General features: G+C 36.6%; 3 protein-coding genes and 1 pseudogene across 3 annotated transcripts; 2 read left to right on the top strand and 2 right to left on the bottom strand.

Annotated features, from left to right (window-relative positions):
- Positions 1-6,144: 6,144 nt before the first annotated feature.
- On the top strand, positions 6,145-8,248 carry LOC18022346 (replication protein A 32 kDa subunit A). The gene is made up of 10 exons (XM_006404917.2): positions 6,145-6,394; positions 6,537-6,647; positions 6,751-6,851; positions 6,961-7,002; positions 7,094-7,171; positions 7,269-7,347; positions 7,430-7,513; positions 7,598-7,683; positions 7,763-7,831; positions 7,925-8,248. Exons 1-10 carry the CDS (start codon positions 6,290-6,292, stop codon positions 8,004-8,006), a joined length of 837 nt encoding a protein of 278 aa, XP_006404980.1. The 5' UTR covers positions 6,145-6,289; the 3' UTR covers positions 8,007-8,248.
- Positions 8,249-12,047: 3,799 nt separating this feature from the next.
- Positions 12,048-12,935, bottom strand: LOC112088023. The gene has a single exon (XM_024158168.1). It carries the CDS (start codon positions 12,933-12,935, stop codon positions 12,048-12,050), a length of 888 nt encoding a protein of 295 aa, XP_024013936.1.
- A 4,072-nt stretch (positions 12,936-17,007) lies between these two features.
- On the top strand, positions 17,008-18,523 carry LOC18022345. The gene is made up of 5 exons (XM_024158517.1): positions 17,008-17,356; positions 17,752-17,834; positions 17,918-18,035; positions 18,123-18,275; positions 18,383-18,523. The coding sequence occupies exons 2-5, from the start codon at positions 17,827-17,829 to the stop codon at positions 18,521-18,523; spliced, it is 420 nt and encodes a 139-aa protein (XP_024014285.1). The 5' UTR covers positions 17,008-17,356; positions 17,752-17,826.
- Positions 18,524-21,105: 2,582 nt separating this feature from the next.
- Positions 21,106-23,674, bottom strand: LOC112088022 (annotated as a pseudogene).
- Positions 23,675-24,289: the final 615 nt, after the last annotated feature.

Genomic DNA, 24,289 nt, shown 5'->3' with positions numbered 1-24,289 from the left:
AAGTACGGAAAAGCTCCTGCTGAAGCCAACATGACTCAGCCAGTCGATGCTGCTAACCTGGAAGGTGACGACCTCCTTGATGATGAGAACACCACAAACGAGCAGACCGACCCCATAGACTATGAAACAGCTGATCTCCTCGATTAATTCAATCATCTAAAACTCTGATACAATTTGATTTTGTTCTTTATTTTTTTTTCATTTTGGGATTTGTTTCATTTTTTTCCATTTGCCTTTATTCTCAGACACTGCTTTACTTTATGATTTATCACATTTTCTGAATTCCTCAATACTGAATTCTATCTTCTATTCATAATGAAGCACACCAGCAAATGGAAACCATAGTCATAGATAGTGGATCCAGCCACACTATCTTAAGAAACAAAAGTTACTTCATAAACCTAACCTATCAAACCGCAAATATTAGCACCATCGCGGGTCCCTCAAACCTTATCGAAGGATATGGCCATGCCTATGTGTTGCTATCAAATGGCACACAACTTGAAATACCAGATGCTCTATATTCTCCTAGTTCGAAGAGAAATCTTCTGAGCTTCAAGGATATAAGACAGAATGGTTTCCACATAGAAACCCAAGGTCAAGGGAACAAAGAATCCCTCCTAGTCACTAAAACCGTAGACGGCCATAAACAAATCCTCGAAACCATACCCGCGCTCTCTACTGGACTTTACCATGCTAAAGTCAGTATGATTGAAGCTAATACCACTCTCAAAGCCCGGTTTACTGATTATACTATTTGGCACGACCGGCTCGGTCATCCCGGTGCAAATATGATGCGTAAACTAATTCAAAACTCTCAAGGGCATACCCTCAAAGAAAACCGAGCTTATCCTCAACACCTCATGTGCACAGCTTGTTCTCAAGGCAAATTGATCACTCGGCCTTCACCAGTTAAAATCTCTAAACAAACACTTCATTTCCTAGAAAGAATCCAGGGCGATATCTGTGGACCTATACATCCATCTTCCGGACCATTCCGGTACTTCATGGTCCTTATAGACGCATCGACCCGTTGGTCATATGTTTGTCTCTTGTCCTCTCGGAACCAAGCCTTCGCTAGGTTCTTGGCCCAAATCATCAAATTGCGGGCCCATTTCCCTGACTTCGCACTAAAGACTATCCGCCTTGACAATGCTGGTGAATTTACCTCACAAGCGTTTAATGACTACTGTATGGCCATGGGGGTAACCGTGGAACATCCTGTAGCACATGTCCATACTCAAAATGGATTGGCTGAATCATTCATTAAACGCATTCAATGGATAGCCCGACCATTACTCATGAGATCAAAGCTCCCGGCCTCAGCATGGAGACATGCAGTATTACATGCTGCTGAACTCATACGCATCCGGCCATCTAGTGAACACAAATATTCCCCATCCCAACTACTCTCGGGTCATGAGCCAGACATCTCCCATCTCAAAACATTTGGGTGTTCAGTATATGTACCCATTGCTCCACCACATCGAACCAAAATGGGACCTCAAAGAAGGATGGGAATATATGTTGGTTTTGACTCTCCCACCATCATAAGATATCTCGAGCCAACCACTGGAGATCTCTTCAAGGCCAGATATGCGGATTGCCAATTCGATGAATCGGTATATCCCTCTTTAGGTGGTGAGACAAACAAGCTGGTCAAAGATCTTTCATGGAATCAAACATCATTAAATTGGCAAGATCCTCGGACTCTAGAATGTGATTCAGAGATCCAAAAGATTATTCATTATCAAAAGCTAGCTAATCAATTGCCAGATTCCTTTGCTGACCCGACCAAAGTAACCAAATCGTACATCCCAGCTTGTAATGCACCAGTACGAATAGCTGTCCCAACGGGACAGACCCAAGTTGCTACAGAGTCTGCACCACGTCTCAAACGGGGCAGACCTCTCGGTTCCAAAGATAAGAATCCCCGGAAATCAAAGAAAGGTGCAATAACCGAAACCGGGATTCCTGCAATATCAGACATAGCCGCGGCTGAGACTCAATCTAATGAACCCTCAATGGAAGTTCGGGACGCCGAATCTCCAGGCTCAGAAGATAACAATGAGATCTCCATCAATTACAATATGTCTGGAATACAATGGAATCGAAAAGAAGTCGACTTAAATGCACTCTTTGCATACAAAGTAGCACTTGATGTTGCGCTCACGCAAGAGGATCTAGAACCCACGTCAATAACACAGTGTACACATCGAACAGATTGGCTAAAATGGAAAGAAGCCATAAACGTGGAGTTAAAGAGTCTCAAACTCAGAAACGTGTTCGGTCCGATCATCCGGACCCCATCACACATCAAGCCAGTGGGCCACAAATGGGTCTTTGTGCGCAAAAGGAGCGAACTCGGTGAAGTCGTTCGATACAAAGCACGGCTTGTAGCACAAGGATTCTCACAGAGACCCGGAATCGATTATGAGGAGACTTATTCTCCAGTGGTGGATGCAACAACATTCCGATTCCTCATAAGTCTGGCCATAAGAGAAAATCTTGATCTGCGGTTAATGGATGTTGTAACCGCATATCTCTATGGGCCCCTGGACAACGAAATATATATGAGACTCCCAGATGGCATTGAACTAAAAGACAAAAATGCATCTCGAGATCAATACTGCATCAGGCTGAACAAATCCTTGTATGGACTGAAACAAAGTGGGCGTATGTGGTACAACCGCCTCAGCGATTACCTCATCAAAGAAGGCTACAAAAATGACCCCATCAGTCCATGCATCTTCATCAAGAAGTACTCAAACAAAGGATTTGTAATCATAGCAGTATACGTGGATGATCTAAACATCCTCGGAACATCTGGTGAGATCTCCCAAACAGTCGACCGCTTAAAAGCAGAATTCGAAAGGAAAGACCTAGGCAAAACAAAGTACTGTTTGGGATTACAACTTGAGTACATCAAAGGAGGAATCCTTGTGCATCAATCGGCTTATATCGAAAAGGTACTCAAGCGATTTAATATGGACCAAGCTCACCCATTGACCAGCCCAATGGTAGTTAGAAGCTTAAGTGATGACCCTCTTGGTCCCAAAAAGGATGATGAAGAAATCCTTGGTCCTGAAAAGCCATACCTCAGTGCTGTAGGAGCGTTAATGTACCTGGCTAGTCACACTAGACCAGACATATGTTTCGCCGTGAACCTCCTCGCTCGATATAGTTCATCTCCAACTCAGAGGCACTGGAACGGTATAAAACATCTCCTAAGATACCTTCGAGGTACTCAAGACTTAGGACTCTTCTATACTAACCAAAATAAAGATGGGTTAGTCGGCTTCGCCGATGCAGGATATCTATCAGATCCGCACACTGCCAAGTCTCAAACTGGCTACGTTTTTACGCATGGAGGAACAGCCATCTCTTGGAGATCAATGAAGCAGACACTCACTGCCACTTCATCAAACCATGCTGAAATCCTAGCCATTCATGAGGCTAGTAGGGAATGCGTCTGGCTGCGCTCCATGACTCAGCACATCCGCAGAGATTGTGGTATGGACGAAGACACACAGCCCACGGTGATGTATGAAGACAACGCGGCATGCATAGCTCAGCTCAAGGAAGGATATATCAAAGGAGATCGGACGAAGCACATTCTACCGAAGTTCTTCTCAACCTCAGACTGGCAGAAGGACGGCACTCTCAGCGTTCAGCAGGTCCGATCCAGTGAGAATTCAGCTGACCTCTTCACCAAATCATTGCCTACTTCAACACACCGGAAGCTCGTCAAACAGATAGGAATGTATAGACTTAGAGATCTGCAGTGATGCTACAATCAGGGGGAGTAATGCGTGTTGTACTCTTTTTCCTTCACCATGGTTTTGTCCCACTGGGTTTTTCCTGGTAAGGTTTTAATGAGGCAACATTCCCCAGCGCATTATCGAGATCCCGATTGAGTAGCTGGCCCGGTTCACTCGTCCAAGGGGGAGTGTTATAACACATATCATATATGGACTCTTATACCGGCCCATTAGACCCATCAGGGCATTGTACTTAACCTAGATTCCCTATGTACTCTATATATACATTCCAGTGATTAATAAAGTATCTAAGTTTTCACAACATTTTCATGATTTTTCAATTTTGAGGTTTTAGCAGGGCAACACAACTTTGAAGTTTTGGTAGATAATAAATTTTTGTTATTTTAGTGGAAAAATATAATTTTGCAGTTTCGACAAGAGATTCTCAATCAGTTCTGATTTGAGTAAGCACATAACATGAAATACTATAACAATATATACGTTTTGGCAAAGTTTGTCGATAACTTAAAAAATATTACCCCATACAATATGCAGGTTAATTCCTAATATCGAAACAAAGATTATTCAGTATTGACTTATGTCCTCTGTCTCCTCTGTATATGGTTCGATTGCTGAATAATCTTTACAATACTATTGGCTTAATACTATTGGCTTAAAGGCTAATGATTAAATTTCTTTCCACGGCCTTTGAGTGTATGATAAACTTTCTGCCATACTTTGGGTGAATGCTATATATATCTTTCTGTCTATACATCTGTATGATCACAGTAAAATCATGATAGCTGATGATTATGCATCATTGATTGGTTCTATCAATATCAACGACCATAGTTTTTTTTTTCTCAACGACCATAGTTTCCTTCGCTCAAGGGATTTTGACGTCAGATATACACTCATCTGCTTCTTTATATTATGCATCGATTTCCAAAAGCTTATTTAACATATTTGATACAATCACACTAAGGTGAAGATCATTTTTTTTTTTAACATGATAACATATTTTCTTAAAATTTAAAATAAATAGTTTTTACTTATAAGTTCTCAAATTTCATATAATGTGTTATTTTTTTTTTACCTAGTAAAAAAGTTAGTTTTCAAAGTTTTTATAAAACGTGGGTTAATTTTCAAAATATATAATTTTTTAGAATATTAAACCGAATCTCCCATATTGATAAGTAATTTTTTTTTTTCAAAACTGCTCTCCAACTTCTCAAGAGGCGGTTGTTTGTGCGATTGTGGGATCGTAACACCCACCGTTCATTGCTTCTCCTCCGGCCGACGTCGATTCCGGCGTCAGTTGGTTTTATTTTCTCTGTTTCTAATTTCAGTTTATAGGAGAAGACGAGTGAGAGAGGATGGATATTGCTATGGCCAAACGTTTGCCGTTGGTGTTACAACGGAGAAACCAACTGCCAATCGTTTCTTTTATCCTCTCCATTCTCTTCTTCTCTTGTTTCTCATATTTTATGGTTCACGTTAAAATTAACGGTTTTGTGAATCTTATTCCCAACCAATTTTCTTCTTCAAAGAGGATTTCTCCGTCTGATGATAGGCCGTATATCACCGTCATCAGTGTCTATTGTCCGGCAAGTTCCGATGTCTGCTCTCCGTTGGATACAACTTCCAGTGGATCGTTTGCTTTGGCTTTGCAAAATTTGGAACAAAACTTGATGGTTTAGTTCGGGAAACAAATTTAACAAGCCACCATTTTATGGTTCAAGTATATAATTTGGACGTTCGATCCGGGGATTGAAGAATATAGGATAAACAAAGATGTTGATCGGCGACATTGGGATTTAAGTTCCATTTTTTCCGATGATTTTGCTTTGCTGGGTAAAATATTACTATGGGAACAACCACCATGGAAAAGACAAGGTTTTCGAGCGGAAGTTGCAATCTTTTTGTGGTATGGCGACATTCGTATAGTCGTTGAAAATTGGCAATTTTCAGTCTTTTTTCTATCGAAAGAATCAATAAATTAAATTCTTTTTCGAAAAATATCTTTAATTCTTATCTGGAAATGTGTCAATAATATACAACAAGAGAAAATATGGATCATAGCAAAAAAATCGCATCAAACTGCGACTATGAGGGATTATGAGGAAAGGAAGGATGGACATCTTCCCAGCAAGCAAAACTCAGAGGAAATAATCGTCAAAATTCAGTTTATTGTCTATTACTTTGTATGTTTTATTTATATATTATTGTTTCTATGTAACTTGATTTTTATATAAATAAATATAGATGTTAAAAAAATAAAAAAATAAAAAGTAATTTTTGTTTTCTATCATCTACTAACCTTTATTCCTTTAATTTTAACAACGAAAAAAAGCGAGTGCCACCACTCTTTAGGTTTCAGCCCTAATAGGCGGGAAGCTTAATCGAAATTGGAGGGAAAAATCCCTCAAAATTGATTTCATCCCCTCTTAATTGAATTCTCACAATCTTCTCCGATTCGCTTCTCAACCTCCGTCTCTCTCTGAATTTTCGATTTGTAAGCTTCGAAAATGTTCTCCAACAGTCAATTCGAGCCGAATTCCGCTTTCTCCGGCGGCGGATTCATGTCTTCTCAGCCTTCTCAGGCCTATGAAACTTCTTCATCCACTGCTAAGGTAAACCTAATCTCTTCTTCTTTTGCTTTAGTTTCGTTGAAAGTATCCGATTGCGTTTTCGTTCGCTCCTCTGTGAAATTCGTTTTGCCATAGATTTGTCTCGATTCGTGATGCTAAACGTAAATCTGCTTTGTGAATGTAGAGTCGTGACTTTCAGGGTCTTGTCCCTGTGACGGTGAAGCAAATAGCCGAAGCTTCTCAGTCCGGTGGCGAAAAATCTGGGATCGTCATCAATGGAATCGAACTAACAAACGTACAATCTCTTAAAAAAACCCATTCGAATTTTCTCCCTTTTTCGTTAATTCTCCAGTAGAAGAGTTTACTAAGTTAGTTGTGTGATGTTTTGGCATATTCAGGTCTCTCTTGTTGGGTTAGTGTGTGACAAAGATGTCTCAAAAGTCACAGAAGTTAGATTCACTCTTGATGATGGAACAGGTCGAATCGACTGTAAAAGATGGTAAAATCTCATGATCATCCTTTTGATAAACTCAACAGTTGTTTTAGGTATATGAAGTGGTGGATGAAACCATACAATGTTTGTAATTTGCGTTGTGCTTTCTTTTTAGGGTGAATGAAAGTTTCGACGCTAGAGAAATGGAGTCAGTGCTGTGAGTATCTTCTGGTTTTATTTCGATATTTATGGTGAGATTCGCATTTTCTTGGAAGTTGTTTTCTTATGGGCTTAAGCTTGTGAAGCAGAGACGGAGCCTATGTGCGTCTCAATGGCCATTTGAAGACTTTTCAGGGGAAAAAGCAGCTACTTGTTTTCTCCGTGAGGTATGTTTTTACCTGTTGTTTCATTTAGCATTGGCTATAGATTTTGGTAATAAGACTGTTAGATAAGCTATGATAAGATTTTTTTTTTGTTTTGCAGGCCTATTACAGACTTCAACGAGGTTACCTTTCACTATATTGAGTGTATACATTTCTATTCCAAGAACTCTGAATCACAGGTAAAGAGAAAGGAACATAGCAATATTGTTTCAAGTTCACAATCTGAAATTAATGTTCTCTCTGATATGTTTGGTTTCTCAGTTGGGACAGCAAGTTGGTGATGTCACTCAATCTCACATGGTTAACTCATCGGTTACCACTAACCAGACAACCACATTGAACCCTGTAAGATGAAATTTACCAAATAGTTTTTGGTCCTCTATGTGACATCATGTGTTTTAAAATCTAATCTGTGTTGCTCTTTTGTAGGTAATGTCCTCTCAAAACAACGATGGAAATGGTCGCAAGAACTTGGATGATATGATTCTAGACTATCTAAAGCAACCTGCTTGCACGTGAGTTACAGTTTGTGTTTGCTTTGCGCATTGCACCACCTGAAGTTGATCTGATAATTGTTATTTGTATTGTCTGCAGTGAGAGACAACAAGGGATACACTTGGATGAAATTGCCCAGCAATTGAAGATCCCAAAGAACAAGCTCGAGTACTTTTTCTTTCTCCTCACAATCTCTTATCTCTCTATACTTTCAAAGTTCGTGATCTCTCATGACTTGGCTTCAATTTTGTGTCTTTACAGAGGTGTTATTCAGTCACTGGAAGGCGATGGTCTTATATACTCGACAATCGATGAATATCATTTCAAGCATGTCGAGCTTTGATCATCTAGAGTGCGGTTAATCAGTAGATAAGACACAGTTGTATCGTCTGGTGATTTGAGAGATGTTTCAATATCCAGAATCTAGAATCTGAAATTTGAATTTTCTTCTTCTTTTTTTTTGTTATCACGATCAAGTATCATTCTGAAACCACTCTAGCAACGTATCTGCTTATTTTGGTTGATGCCTGTTATGTTCTTGGTTGTAGTACTTCAGTTTTTAATCATAGTGCGTATACTTCATGATCTACTGTATTTTGTGATGGAGATACTACAATTAGTTAAATATCTGATGAAGTAAAACTATATTCTTGAGTTGGTAATGTTAGCAGAAATAAAATTTGGTTTCAACGGCAATGTTGTGTCGTCCCATAAATCAAGTTTGTAATGGAATTGCATAATGCGAAGTTTAAGACAAGAAACTGAATTAATCGATTCTACTGCATTCTAGAGTCATGTTTTCCTTTTTTCCTGATTGTACCGAATAATTAGGATGTGGGTGATTCTACCGGAGTTACCCAAGTAATTTTTGCTATTATTTCTCCGGTTTAGTATGTTCATTGGTTTAAGTTATGCTGCTTTGAAACGACATCGTTTCAGTTAGGTTTATATTTTTGTTGTAGCTAAACGATGCCGTTTATGCACGTTCTTCTTCATCCGAATGCGGGGCTAAAATGCCATATAATGCTAAAAAGTGTACTCAAAAACCGTCTACCTAATAATTATTTTCTTTTTCATTTTCTTTTACTAACTTAAACCATGGATATTCTTCTTTTCTCCTTCTATGTCGAGATATTAACAAAAAAACCAGGGTAATACTCATCCGAATTCAACCCACCCGATAACTCATTTTTATTTTATTTTTATTAATTATTTAAACATTTTTTCTCTTTTCCAGCAATTTCTTTTAATTCTCTTATTTTTTTTTCTTTATATTTCTTTTTTTTCTTATTCTTCTTCATCGTTGAAACATCAACAAATTTTGAAAACCACCAAAATCTCATCTTCATCATCCAACCCTTGCTTACTCATCCTCTCTAATCAGTGTTCTGTCTTTATCTTCTCTCCATATCACCGAGCTTCAAAATCCAGTTAGGTTTTTATTTGGAGATTTAGAAATTTCACAATTTAGGGATTATATTTGCCAAAATTGCTTGTTCGGTATGCAAATCGGATTAGTAACCCAGATTTATGTGACAGTTAGGTCTTTGCATAGATAATTTATCGAATATAGTTGTTGAATCGTAGTGATTCTTAGGTAGATTGAAATGAAAACCCGAATTCATCATCAAATCTGCAGAGAAGGACAACTGGTATGAATGGTACAACTAGGAGATAAGAGGACAACTAATACAACTGGTACAACTATGAGATAGAGGACAACTGGTACAACTATGAGATAGATGACAACTGGTACAATAGGTATAACTACGACAACTTAAATAATTACTGATTGAAAATACTTTTGTTATAATTGCAAATCGGGTTGGTAATCCAGTTTTATGTGACGATTACGTATTTGTATGGATAATTTTATAAATATAGTTGTTGATTCATAGTGATTTTTAATAAATTATAATTATACCTGAGTTCATCACCAAATTTATAGAGAAGAACAACTGGTACGAAATGGTACAACTAAGTGATAAGAGGACAACTAATATAACTAGTACAACTATGAGATAGAGGACAAGTAGAACAAATGGATAGTACTAAGACATGTTGAATAATTGTTAATTAATAATTTTTTATTATATTTTCAAGAGATAATGAACATCAGCCACACAAGCAATTCAATAGATTTTATATCATTTAATATCTCATATTTGGAGTAGATAACTTATTCGGTATTAGTAGATAAAATATTGTATGTAAAAAGATTATAATATATGAAACTAAACAGCTTTGAAGTAGATAATTTACGTTATGAATTTTTTCAGGACAACTAGGTGCAAATCGGGACAACTATATTTTAATTGTAATGTTAAAAAATATTTTCCTAAAGTTATTTACTTAAAACCAATACAACCCCTACCCTAAAAGCCGTATATTTTCAAGTTTATACTAGAAAGAATAAAATAAAACTTTGTTTTTTTCAAAGAACCAAATATTTTTGGTTTCACTTGAAATAACCCTTATGTTATAAGGAAGTTTTTGATAATGGTATCCATCTTATGCAAGCGTCTATGCAAAAATATAGGAAATAGAAAAATACTAATGCAAAACCCTTAGGGCTGCTATATAATGTTCAAAATTCTTGTGGACAATTAGAACATAATAATTTATGTCGAAGGACAACTGAAAAAACTACAAAATCGATCAAAGGACAACTATTAAAAATTTTGGACAACTGGACAACTAGGTACAACTATGTGCGCCGACAAAAAGGGACATGTGCGCCGACAAAAAGGGACAAGGGACACGTGTGCAGTCAAAGTACCACGTGTGCCGTCAATTTTATACATAGTTGTACTCAGTTGTCTAGTTGTCAAAATTCTTCATAGTTGTCCTTTGACAATTTTAGCATTTTTTCCAGTTGTCCCTTAATATAAATTATTATTTTTTAGTTGTCCACATGATTTTTGACTATTGTAGTCCATTTATAACATTTTCATACTACAGTTTATGCAAAATCATAATTTTGGCTCTTTTCCATCATAAGATTGTTAACATTATCAAAGTTTCTTTGTATCATAAGGGGTGTTGGATGTGAAACCAATAATATGTATTAAAAAAATGATAAATTTCATGTTATCCATCTTTTTAATTTTATTCCTTATAGTTTACGAATTTTTACATTTTTTAAGTGAATGTTTGCTTTCTATATTTATAGTTTATCATTATTATTTTCTAATGAAAAAATTGCATATAGTTGTACATATGTGTCCAGTTGTACCTTGTTTATTTCCATCCAGAAAGTATTCTCGGCCAAAAATGAAATTCTCTAGATGACTTACCTAAGTGTCAAGTTATCCATCAAAATAATATGTGCACTTATGTGCGCTGTCAATTTTTGTACATAGTTGTAACTAATTGTACTAGTTGTCCTCCTCTGCAGATTTGGAGATGAACTCAGATATAATTATAATTTACCTAAGAATCACTACGATTCAACGACTATATTTAAAAAATTATTCATGCAAATACCTAATCGTCCTATAAAACTAGGTTACCAACCCGATTTTTAATTATAATAAAATAATTTTCAATCAACAATTATTTAAGTTGTCTTAGTTATACCTATTTGTACCAGTTGTCCTCTATCTCATAGTTGTACCAGTTGTACTAGTTGTCCTCTTATCTCTTAGTTGTACCATTCGTACCAGTTGTCCTCTTCTGCAGATTTGGTGATGAACTCGAATTTTCTACCTAAAAATCACTACGATTCAACAACTATATTTGATAAATTATCTATGCAAAGACCTAATCATCACATAAACTAGGTTACCAACCCGATTTACATACCAAACAAGCAATTTTGACAAATTCAATCCCTAAATTGTAAAATCTCCAAATCTCCAAACAAAAACCTAACTGGGTTTGAAACTTCAACAATGGTGGTGGAGAGAGGAGATAAAAACAATAAAGTGATTACAGAGGATGAAGAAAAGGAGGAGAGGCGAGGGTTTAACGGCGAGAATGAGATTTGGTGGTTTTCAGAATCCATCAACAAAACGTTGATGAAGAAGAAGAAACAGAAAAAAAAAATTAAAAAAATTATTTTTTAAATTAATTTTGTTTTAAATTATTAATTTCAATTTAAATAAAATCAATCACTTTTTTATTAAATTCAAGAATGCCACAAAAATTTTCATTAAGGGTAAAATTGGAATTACATATGTATTATGACACACAGACTTGTTTATGGCACAGCACATTAGTTTTTTCCAATTTATGGCATTATAGCCATTAAACCTCTTCTTCTTCTTTTTTTTTTTTTTGAATTGAATGTAAAATTGATTCAAAAACAAAAAAACAACGTTTTTACATCAAAATCAAAAAGAAAGATGCGAAGCTATTTTATAAGATACATTTGAAGAGTTTTCTATCTTGTGGCGAACCAGAACTGAAGACTGCCCTCCAGTTTGGTGAATCCCGAAGATCGTATGGTGGAAAGACGATTTCGAACCTGCTTGTCGAGTTGCTGAATGATACGAGATGCAGCGTTTGGAGTTTTTCCATGCCTTCGCGAGTTTCTTTCCCTCCAGATAGAGTAGATTGCACATTGTAGCACATATCTGGTGAGAAACATCGGTATAGGAGCCAAGCCGTCGTCCGAGATGAGTTGAGTCAGAGTGTGCCAATCAGTTGTGAATCGAGTAGCCAGCAAACCCGATGCTAAGCGTGTCCAAATGGTCGCAGAGAATGGACAAGAGAAGAATAAATGGTCCCTTGTCTCGTTTGTTGCAGAGCAGAAAATACATTCTGAGCTAATACCTGGATTCCAGGCGATCATACGGTCGCCAGTAGAGAGCCGATTTCTAATCGCCAACCAGGAGCAGAAAGCATACTTTGGTGTCGCAAATTTAAACCATATACCCTTGTGCCATTGTACCAGAGGACGAGCATCCCGGATTTGTGTCCATGTATTTTTCGAGCTAAAATAAGGCTTAAACTCGCTGGTAGTATTCCTCCAGAGGCTAATATCCTTCTCTTCCGATAGTGCCGATAAAGCCTCTTCAATTAAGACCAGATGTTCAGTCCGGTGTCGACGTCTTCGACGAGCCGTCTTAGCCATCGCAATCGTTGCATTGAGTGGAATCCCCGTGTCAATAATACCTCTGTATCCAGTTATATCATACAGACATCCCAAATCGGACCAGATATCAAACCAGAAAAAAGTAGCTCGACCATCCCCTATTTCCCGTCGATGGAATTCCTTGGCTTTGTCTCTGTATTTCAGCAGCTTTCTCCATATCCACGAACCTGACATCTGTTGTTCAGAAAGATCGCTGTTTGAGAAGATTCTGTTGGATCCATTTAATCCATAAAGATGGATTTGCAGAAGCAATGTTCCAAATGAGCTTGTAACAGCTAACGTCATTTATATCCTCCAGGGATCGGACTCCTAGACCTCCTTCCGACTTTGGTTGGCAGACTTCAGACCAGGCTATTTTTGCCTTTTTCGAATTGAGCTCTGGGCCAGACCATAGAAACGCTGAACACAAACTCTCAATTTCTCGGATACATTTGCGAGGAAGACGAAATGCAGAACACCAGAAATTCGCAACACTTATAAGAACTGAGCCAATCAACTGAAGACGACCTGCCATTGACAAATAGCGAGCTGTCCAAGAACCAATTCGCAGTCTAATTTTTTCCAACAGAGGCTGGTAGTCGCTTCTTGTCATAGACTTAGTTGTCAACGGTAACCCAAGATATCGAACCGGTAATTGCCCAAGAGCAAAATGGAAACTATTGGACATGTCCTGTCTAGCATCCTCCGACAACCCAGCTAGAAACAGAGTTGACTTCTCTATACTAATCTTCAATCCCGAAATCCTCGCAAAGTCATCTAGAACTCGAAGAATACCTTCCACAGATCTCTTTTTGCCATCTGATAGAATCATTAAATCATCCGCAAAACTCAGGTGAGTTAGTCCAATGTTTTTACACTTAGGATGATATCCCACCTCTCTCAAAGATGCTGCTTTATCCAGGAGCTTTGACAATACGTCCATGCAAATAACAAACAAATAAGGGGATAAGGAACATCCCTGCCGCAGACCTCTTCGGCTTCTAAAGAAGCCCGCGAGTTCCCCATTCACTTGAACAGAGAACGAGGCAGTAGTAACGCACAAAGATATCCAGTGGATGAACTCGTCCGGGAAATTTAGAGCACTGAGAACATTAACCAAAAAAGCCCATTGTACAGAGTCGAAAGCCTTTGAGATATCGACTTGAATCGCACATCTAGCAGAGATATCCTCTCTATGATAGTCGCGAACCAGTTCAGTAGCTAGAAGCACGTTTTCGATGAGTAATCTATCCTTAACGAAAGCAGACTGATTTGCAGCAATGAACTTCGGCAAGATAATTTTAGACGATTGGCAATGATCTTCGAAATCACTTTATAAATGACATTACAGCAAGAAATCGGTCGATAATCCTTCATCTCCTTCAACTCCGTCTTCTTCGGAATCAAAGCCAAAATCGTCGAGTTCATACCCTTCGGAAGAAAACCCTTAACAAAAAAAGATTTAATTGCTGTGCAAAAATCTTCCCGTATAACAGGCCATGCTTCTTGATAGAACTCCGCAGTGTATCCGTCCGGACCAGGGGATTTGGCTTTAGGGATTGCAAAAACCACCTTAGTAATTTCCTCATCAGTTACACTTCGAACAAGAGAAGATCTATCTTCGACTGAGCATCTAAAAGAAAGAAGCTCCTGAAGCCGATCCACCGCAATACCATCAAAATCATCTGGTTCATGCTGTAAAAAATCTCGAAAAAATCTTTCTGCCTCCACTTTTATATCGCCTAAATTGTTTGCCACACTACCATCAGGACAAACGATCTCTCGAATGGAATTCCTGCTCTCCCGGATAGTAGCCGCTCGGTGAAACACCTTGTTGTTACCATCGCCAACATCCAGCCAATGTAACTTAGACTTTTGCTTCAGATAACTCTCTTCCAGACCCGAGACTATCTCCCAGCGTTTGAAAGCTGCGAGTTCATCTTCCATAGCTTGTGGAGATGGATTTGAAAAGTTAACCTCCTGTTTCGAGCAGAGATCAGCATAAGCTTCCTTCGATTTCTTTACCAGATTACCCATCTGCTCTTTAGCTAATGTCCGAATACCCTGCTTCAAGCCTTTCAACTTCTTCGAAAACCTGAACAGAGCCGAAGTAGATATGAATAATGGTTCTGTTTTGCTCCAATGACTGATGATCAGTGGTTTGAATCCTTCAAGTTTAGTTACTGCATTAACGAATTTAAAAGGTTTTCGTGGCTTTGGGGAACCCTCCAAAAATTTGATTCTACATCTTAAATGATCCGAACAACCTCCTGCCTCAAATACAGAGTACGAAGAAGAAAACTCCTGAAACCAAGTGTCATTAACAAGAACTCTATCCAGCTTCTTGTGAATTGTGCCTTGTTCTCTTTTATTACACCAAGTGAATCTAGGACCATGGTAAGTCATGTCCAGCAGCGAGCAATAACGAGTGAGATCTTGGAAATCCCTCATACCCACTGAACTTGATACCTGAGGATAATCAGAATGATCCTCTCCCTCCAAAACCTCATTGAAATCACCAAATAGTATCCAAGGCTTATTTCGAAACATAGAAGCATCCTGATGATGTCTTAAGTCTTTCCACAGCTCTTTACGCTCCTCCACAAAATTAGACGCATAAATAAAAGAACAAAAGAACTCGTTTTCCCAGCCTTCCAACTTTACCGAACATGTGATCAACTGACTACTCTTAAATAAAGGAGTCAATCGAGTATTTCCTTTCCATACAACCCAAATTCGTCCCAAACGGTGATGCTCATAATTAGTGAGCACTGGCCAATCTTTAAATACGAGATCACCAACCAATTTTGATCTTCCCTCCTTTACTCTAGTTTCAACTACACAACCGAAAATCGAACCCTTCTCTTTCTATCCAGTTCTTCACAATGGAATGTTTTGATGATTTGTTTAAGCCTCTGACATTCCAGAAGAAACTCGACATAATTAATTTCGTCGTGGGGGTTTCTTTTTGCCAATCACACTCGGAGGCAACTCCTTTGTGTTCAGGGCTAAAGAAATCTGAGAGTTCTTTGATGTTCCTCTAGTAGCACGAGGAGGGAGGGTCCGAAGAGTCTTTTCCTCATGCTTTTCCACTTGATCATCAGCTTTCTCGCGAATTTCACCTTCCTCTGTATCCACCGGCTCCCGTTCAGCTGAAGGAGTTAACTCCTCCAATTCTGTTTCCTCTGTTTCCATCTGCTCTTGCAGAACCGCATATCAAGATGGCGAGACAATGAGATCATCTGATTTCTCTGCACACTCTATTTGTCTTCTTGCTTTCGTTGGGGAAACCTGTGACTAATTTCCGTCATTTCCCTTCTGCATTTTTTCTAATTCCTTAATAGACTGTTCCATCTATGCCTCGATTATGGGAACTGCAGGAGCATCCACTACTGAATCCCCTGAGCCCACACTTGTAGAAGGCGCAACAACCATTGAAGAACCAGCCCCTACCATAGGCAGAACTGATTCGCCCCCATCTACTCCTACCACTTCCTTCTTCCTCCATTCTGCTTTCTTTTCCTTTATTGGCATGCTTTCTGCTGAAACCTTTTGAGGAGATAAAATTTTAATAGCTTGATCACCTCTTGGCGAGCAGGCAGTAGATATATGACCCCATTTAGAGCAGATGGAGCATCTCGATGGGAGCCATGGGTAGATAAACTCCACCTCCGTATCAATTCCTTGTTTCGATGTGAATCTGTATACCTTTGACAACTCTTTTGTCATGTTTGCTTCTACAAAAATCTTTGCTTCATCAAACTTCGAACAAAGCATAGTATCCGGGTGCAGTCTAACAGGTTTTCCCACTGCACTCGCAATAAAGCTCAATCCCTCCCATGAAAACATCTTGTATGGCACGTTTACAAGCTTCACCCACATGGGGATAACCTTTACTTCAGGCTCCGGTTCCTTCTCCTCTTCCGGAGACCATTTTGTGACTATCATTGGAACACCAGCGATGTTCCACATGCCCCGTCGAAGGATTCTCTCCCTTACCGATCTGTCATTGATGCGAAACTTCACCGTAGTGGGGTTAACAACAAAGACATCGACTCGGATACTCTTATCTCCCAAAGGCCATATTTTGTTAACGATCACATGGATTTTTGCCACATGAGGCGCCGTAGCTAGAAACCGTCCTTCCAACAGATCATCCCACAGCGGGACCGAGTTTGATATGATCTCCTCCGGGATCTCCACAGTGTCTAAACCATCCACAACTTTCACTATAACCTCATGACTCGAAAGAGACGGTGTCTTTTTCACGACGTTTACCCAAGAAGCTTGAGAGTTCTGCCGCGGAGAAGACTCTGCATTCTGACCGCCATCGATAGGAGCCGGAGACTCCAAACCCTCCTCCATCCTCCACCGTTTACGTGCGGCGGACGGCGGAAACCCTAGTCGCTTTGAAAATCGCTTCCAAAATCGCTATGCTGACGTATCTCTCGATCAAAATTGGCAATAACCTCTTCTTCTTCTTCGAAAGGCGAAGACGAATAGTCGAAGACACTCTTCGTTTGGACTTTGATTCTTTGAAAATTTGCTTACTTTGATAACTTGTTTTCTGGGTTCTTCGGACATTCAAGTTGGCCCCGATTCCTCGTTCTCTTCTGGTATAAAAAATTTCTTTTGTTATCTTCTAGATTGAGTATCAAATGTTAGGCTATCCAAAATTGTTTACTTATGCCCATTTGCGTCTAGATCTGGCTGTGGAATCGTTTGCGTTTTGAGACGCCAATACGTGATTTCTGATGAGTTTTTGGATTCTGCTTAGCAACTGTTTACTGCATGTGAGAAACACACTACTTTATCTTCATCAAAGGTTTTAGTTTTATCGTGTTAGTTGAGAATCTTTGTCGGATTTGTAGTGTTTTTTCACATCATTCCTAAAAAAACCATCTCTTTGAATGTTAATGGAATCTGATGAATGTTTTCAAGTCCTAAATGTATTTGTTAACATATAAAACTTACTTCTATTTTGTAATGTTGTTTCTCATTGAATTTCCAGGAGCAAAACTTCTAATATTATCCTCTGCATCGACATAGTCATTTACTCATTATTGCTCTCTTCTCAACCTCAGTGATGAAAATGTATGTCCTCCGTGTACTTTCCATCTTTCATTCTCGATTCTTCTCTCTTTTTTTGTTATCAAAATCTGACATTGATGTTGCAGAGTAAAGGCAAACGCAGGTGCACTTACCAATTTCGAAGTGCTTGACTTCTTAAACTCAAGAGGTGCATCAAAGGATATTACAAGAGTCATAGCTCCAATTGCTAAATCAGAGTACAAGGTCTCTTACCTCAACATTTCTTTTCTCTGTTTGTGACTTTCCCTTTAGAGGATTTATTGAAGTTCATAAACTTTTGGTGTCTTTCAGGTCTATGATTATTTGGTTGAGACTGCTGCTTTCACTCAAACACGAGAGAGCATTAACAGATTCTCCGAAAAGTGCAGAGATTTCAAAGTCGCGAAAGCTGAGATTCTCAATATCATCAATCTCCGGCCATCTTCTATTGTCGAATTGATGCCGGTTTGTGGTTTTGTTTGCTCTTGTTATATGTTCATGAACATATCTATCATTGCGTTAATCTTACAGGTTTTCTTACTATGTAACCTTTGTGACTGTGACGTTTGTAGATCATAGAGAAGCCCGATGATCGGGAAATCAACTCAGATGGAATTCTAGAGCTCGTGCAGGATTTGCTACCGCCTCTTCCTACATCTGAGAGTCATAAAGAAACTGACCAAGAGGAAAAAGAGAGTGGTGAGCAATCTTAACATTCGCCTATAGTTTTGAGTTAGATATCTCTAGCTGAGAAATTGTATGGTGTTACAAGATCCATTACGTTATGTGTATTGACAAAAGAAAAGACCATATGTGTATTCTGTTATGTTAGATAAGCTATGAAATCATCTTTGTGAGTATTGAAAATGATTTTGTTTGTTTTAATTATGCATGTTATTGATTTCAACGAGGTTACCTTTCACTATATAGACAGTGGATACAGTTGTAGTTGCATGTAAATCACAGGTAAAGAAAATGGAACGTAGCAAAAGATTAACTCTGTTGTAGTAAGCTCACAATTTTGCTATTCATGTACTCTCTGATGTGTTCTCTGTAGTCTGTGATTTTATTTGGTTGATTCAATCATCATTTAACACTTAACACAAACCCATTGAAACTGGTGAAACTGGTTTCATGTTGGGAAAGTAAAATATATTTGTGTTTAATCTCTCTGTTCAACCATCTATTATCATTTAAAACAAAAATAAATAATGCAGAAAACAATACAATATTTGCGCCTTTCTTAAGTTATAGGGTAAATGGAACTTGAAACGTGCTTAATCAGTTTGAGATTGAGTTGTTCGATTCTGTTTCTCGAAACTGATAAGAAGAGTTATGACTTATATGACTATTCTTGACTAGTCTATTCGTATTCATCTTTTCTTGATTTGTCTCTTCGTAATCATAAATTCTTGACCACGTCTCTTAGTATTCACAAATAATATTTTATCATCCCTCCTATATAAGTTGATCTCATGTATATCTATTTCTCTCATCATCTCAACAGAAACAAGCATTTCTCTTTTTGTGAATTGCGTTTTGGGTTTGCTCACTTTTCGTCAAAAGTTTCCGATTGTTATGCAATACATCGTTTCTCAATAATATTTCGTTTTGACCTAGAATTGTAGATTTTGGGATGCTAAATCCTCTCTTGGTTATGTTCAGATTGTTTTTTTTTTTTTTTGCTAAAGATGTTCAGATTGTTATGCAATACATTTTTTCTCTGTATGTTTATTGTTTGTATTTTAATTTTGAAATGCTTTTTGTTCCTTTTGGTTTATTTTATTTAAGCTTTGTGAAAGATCAACTGTGTTGATTTTGTAAGCTCACAATCTGCTATTATTGCCCTCTATTATATTTGTGGTTTCTCAGTTGGGACAGTAAGTTGGTGATGTCACTTAATCTTGTTAAGTGTATTCATCATTTCTTTCAACATGAACATGAATTGTCAGCTTTAAATATCATTCTTGTTTCTCTTTTGTAGTTGGTGTCCACTTAGATGAAACTAGACCGCAAGAACTTAGATGATATGATTCTAGATTATTTTCTTGCACGTGATTTTGAGTTTGCTTCATCTTGCACCACCTAATGAACTAGCTAGAGTACTATGCTCTTATCCTAATAATCCAGCCTCCACGTAGCGTAGAATTAATCACTTATAATTTGCGAGAGTTTTTCGGAATGTTCATTGACTATTGTGAAGGAAGGGAACTTTTGCATATCTTCATTTCTTTGTGGATGGAAGAGACACACAAAAGTTTCATTCACAGTAGTAATGGACTCTGAAAAACTCTGGCAACTTATTGGTGATGATTTCTATGCTATGCTATGCTAACAAACGTACGATACAAACATATGATTACTTAAGAGAAGTAAAGATTTCCTCTTGATGACGTATAACATGACCGATCAACTGTAAAAGATGGTAATAAAGGTATAAACTTCCTTTTGATAGAAGCGATGGTTTCTTTAGGTACAAAAGATAAGTTATGAAGTGAGAGATGAAAATACAATATTTTGGCCTTTCTTGTAGGGTGAATGAATCTTTCGATACTAGAGAATTTGAACCAGTGCGGTGATTATCTTATGTTTGATATTTGGTGAGTTATTGGAAGTCGTTTTCTTATGGTTTAAGGTTTGTGAAGCAGAAATGGGACCTATGTGCGTCTCAGTGGTCATTTGAAAACATTTCAGGGGAAAAAGTAACTTTTTTTTTTCATTGTGAGGTACGTTAATGTTTCTGTATGATGTGTTGATTTTGAAATGATTTAATTCCTTTACCATTGGCAATACGTTTTAATGTCATTCCTCTCTGACATGATTTTTTCCCTTTTTTCAGATGCACAACAAGTTGGTAATGTCACTCAATTGATAACTTCACTTCTCTGATGAACGTCTCGATGTCCAAATCATTTTGTTGATTAGTTGGAATATCCTTGTTGAGAATACATTGTAATATTCTATAAATACTAAGAACATCTCCAAAAGATACATTTTTATGTACTCTAAGGGCATCTCCAAAAAAGAGGTTTGATGGTGTTTGTCTCCAAAAGCAAAACCTCAAATCTATTCTCACAATTTTTAAAATATTACAATATAGTCTTTACTTTTAATCATTATTAATAAAAATCATACAACTTTATAAATAACAAAAAATATACATTAAAAATATCATTAACTAAAATAATATAATTAACTTTATAATAAAATAAAACATTACATTATAAAATAGAATTACATAAACATAATAATAAACATACACAAACTAAATTATAAATTATTACATTACACCAAATTATTCAACAAAACTATTTCCATAATGTTCCCAAATATGATCAATCGATGCATTCCGAAGTGATAAATAAGCGTCTTTATTTCTAATCTGTAAATGACGAGATAAAAACTGTTGAAATCGGGTATTATCATTAATTGTCATTTCAACTGTTGCCTCTGGAGCTGGCCTTGCATCTCTAATTGGTGCATTGATGTCACGTTCATCTTCAATTATCATGTTATGCATTATAATGCACGCTGTCATTGAATCATGCAATACTTCTTTCTTCCAATAACGTGAAGATCCATTGATGATAGCAAACTTTGATTAGCAAACTTTGATTGTAGAACTCCAAATGCACGTTCAACGTCTTTTCGACATGCTTCTTGTCTTGCTGCAAACAATCTTTTTTTTTTGACCTTGAGGATCACTTATAGTTTGAACAATAGTTGACCATTTCGGATATATACCATCAGCTAAGTAATATCCCATGTTATACTTTTTTTCTGAATAACATAATTAGCTGGAGGAGCGGTACCTTGAGCGAAGTTTTGAAAATAAATTTGAGGACTTCAAGACATTAATGTCGTTGTTGCTGTCTGGCATACCAAAATACGCATGTCATATCCATAGATCATAATCTGCAACTGCTTCAAGAATGGTTGTGGGTGATCCGCTACGTCTTGCAAATTGTCCTGCCCATGCAGTTGGACAATTTTTCCACTTCCAGTGCATACAATCTAGACTACCCAGCATTCCAGGAAATCCACGTGTTTGGCCGATATTGAGAAGCCGGGCGACGTCTTCTGATGTTGGTGGCCTGAGATACCACCCCGAAAAGAGTTCCACGATTGCGCGACAAAATCTCTTCAAGCATTCGATTGCTGTTGACTCGCCTATCTTGATGTATTCCTCTGTGGCATCAGCATACATACCATAAGCCAAAATCAGAGTAGCAGCCATTACGTTTTGCAAGGTTGACAAACCCATTCTGCCAGTTGTAATACGTCGTTGATTGAAGTAGTTGTCATGTTGTTTAACAGCATCAACAATGTGAAGAAATAGCCTCTGTGACATTTGAAAGCAGCGGTGGAATTCTCTTTCACCATACACAGGATTACTAGAAAAATAATCATTGAACAAATTACGGTGAGCATTTTCTCTATCACGGTGTATAACTGCATGACCAGGAATAGAGCTTCGATGACTTGCTTGCTCGTTTTCTTGAGTGAGATGATGAATAAGGCGGTTGTTGTTGGCAATCATTTGTATTGTTATTTGTTGTTGTCTCTCCATTGCAGCATTTTGCTCTTCCAACCATTCATCAAACTCAGATGAGCTTGAAGAGGAAGACGAATTATTGAAAGAAGATGGATCTCCAAAATTATAATTATTTTCTACTAATTTTTTTAAGTGAATTAATTGTGATATTGTGATGTATTTCTAACATCTATGTGTGTGCTGTTATATATAATTTTTTTTTATTATTCAAGAAGATAAGAAAATCTTGACAAATTAATCTACACCATTCATTAGATTTCATTTATCAACAACCGTGAGATTAAAATTGGTATTTTGTTTGCAAATTGGTAGTAATTTTATTGAATAAATTAGTATTTTGTTTGTAATTTATGATTTAGTTTGTGTATTTTATTATTATTTATATGTAATGTTACATTACAGTTGTATTAATTAATATTACCTATAATATTTTTAATATGTTTTTATAATTATTTATCAAAATTTTATGATTTTAGTTAATTATTATCAATAGTGAGAACTAAAGTGCAAAGTATAATATTTTTAAAATATTTTTTAAGATTTATCATTGGAGAGTATCACCCTCAAATTTCAAATATAAAATTTCTCACACCTTTAAAATACAGTGTCTTTTGGAGATGTTCTAAAACCTAATAATCATCTCTACTTATATATTATTAAACTAAAAATTGAACTGTCTAATTATACAAAATACCAACAAAAAAACTAATATCCCCAATATTCATTGGCAGCTTTCTCAGAGTTGGTTGAGTCAATGAGGAGAGAAAGAAGCATCGCATCCTTACAAAGCACGAATAAACAATATTAATAATCTAGTAAATTAAATGATATGATATGAAATTGGTGTAGCTTAATCAAAATTGTAAAAAAAAATATGCATTTTATATTATAAAACGACTTATTATTCCCATATATTAAATGTTTGAAATTGTTCGAGCCATATCAAAATGCTATATTAGAGTCTTACCCTAACACAATAGTGGAAATGCATATGGAGCTATATCAAAATGCTTATAATGCTTATAAAACTAGGTTGGTCAATCAAAGTTCTAAACAATCTAATTCACTTGCTTTTGTTTAAATCATTTATGTTTTTATTTTGAATGTTATATTTTTATAATGTTTGAGTATTTGCTTGATTGTAATGTTTTTTAGATTTATAATATTTCTTTGTTTGTTATCCGGTCCTGTCTTTAAAACATATTTTTTTTCGTTTTTGTATTCTAATCATGAGTAAATAAATATTGAACAACCAAAAAAAGAAAAATCAAAATTCAATATTGACTGACTAACCTGTTCGTTTGCTCATCTGGATGGATTATCCAGAAAAGCAGTCAAATGATGCTCGTTTAATTGTATTAATCGACTTATCTAGATGGATCATCTAAATAGATCATCTGATGATTTATAAATTTATGAAAAAAATTTAAACTCATCCAACAAATTCTATTTGAAGCATTTGGATAAACATAACTCAGTCCAAAAAATTAAATGACAAAAATATACTTAACAAAATTAATAAAAAAATACAAACAAATAAGAAAAAAATAAAAAATTTGTTTACTTAAAATTTTGTTCCCATTAAAATATATATATATAAAACAATTTTCGTCAAAAATATAAATTCATATTTTCTATAAAAAAATGTAAAATCACATTTTTCCGCAAAAACTTAAAATTTTATCCGCCAGATTTCTGTCAAAAACTTAAAATTATGTTTTCTTGTAATAACATAAATCTCGTAAAAAAATTAAAAATTCGTTTTTCCGTCAATAACGTAAAATCTCGTTTTTTCGTAAAAAATGTAATATCTCATTTTTCCGTCAAAAACATAAAATTTCATTTTTTCCATTCAATCTTATTTTCCCATCAAAAACGTAAAATATCGGTTTTCCGTCAAAAATATAAAATCTCGTTTTCTCGT

Source organism: Eutrema salsugineum, unplaced genomic scaffold (genome assembly GCF_000478725.1).
Source record: "Eutrema salsugineum unplaced genomic scaffold, Eutsalg1_0 scaffold_15, whole genome shotgun sequence".
Taxonomy (NCBI): domain Eukaryota; kingdom Viridiplantae; phylum Streptophyta; class Magnoliopsida; order Brassicales; family Brassicaceae; genus Eutrema; species Eutrema salsugineum.
The sequence above is the reverse complement of the archived record's forward strand: the minus strand, read 5'-3'. Positions and strand labels throughout refer to the sequence as shown.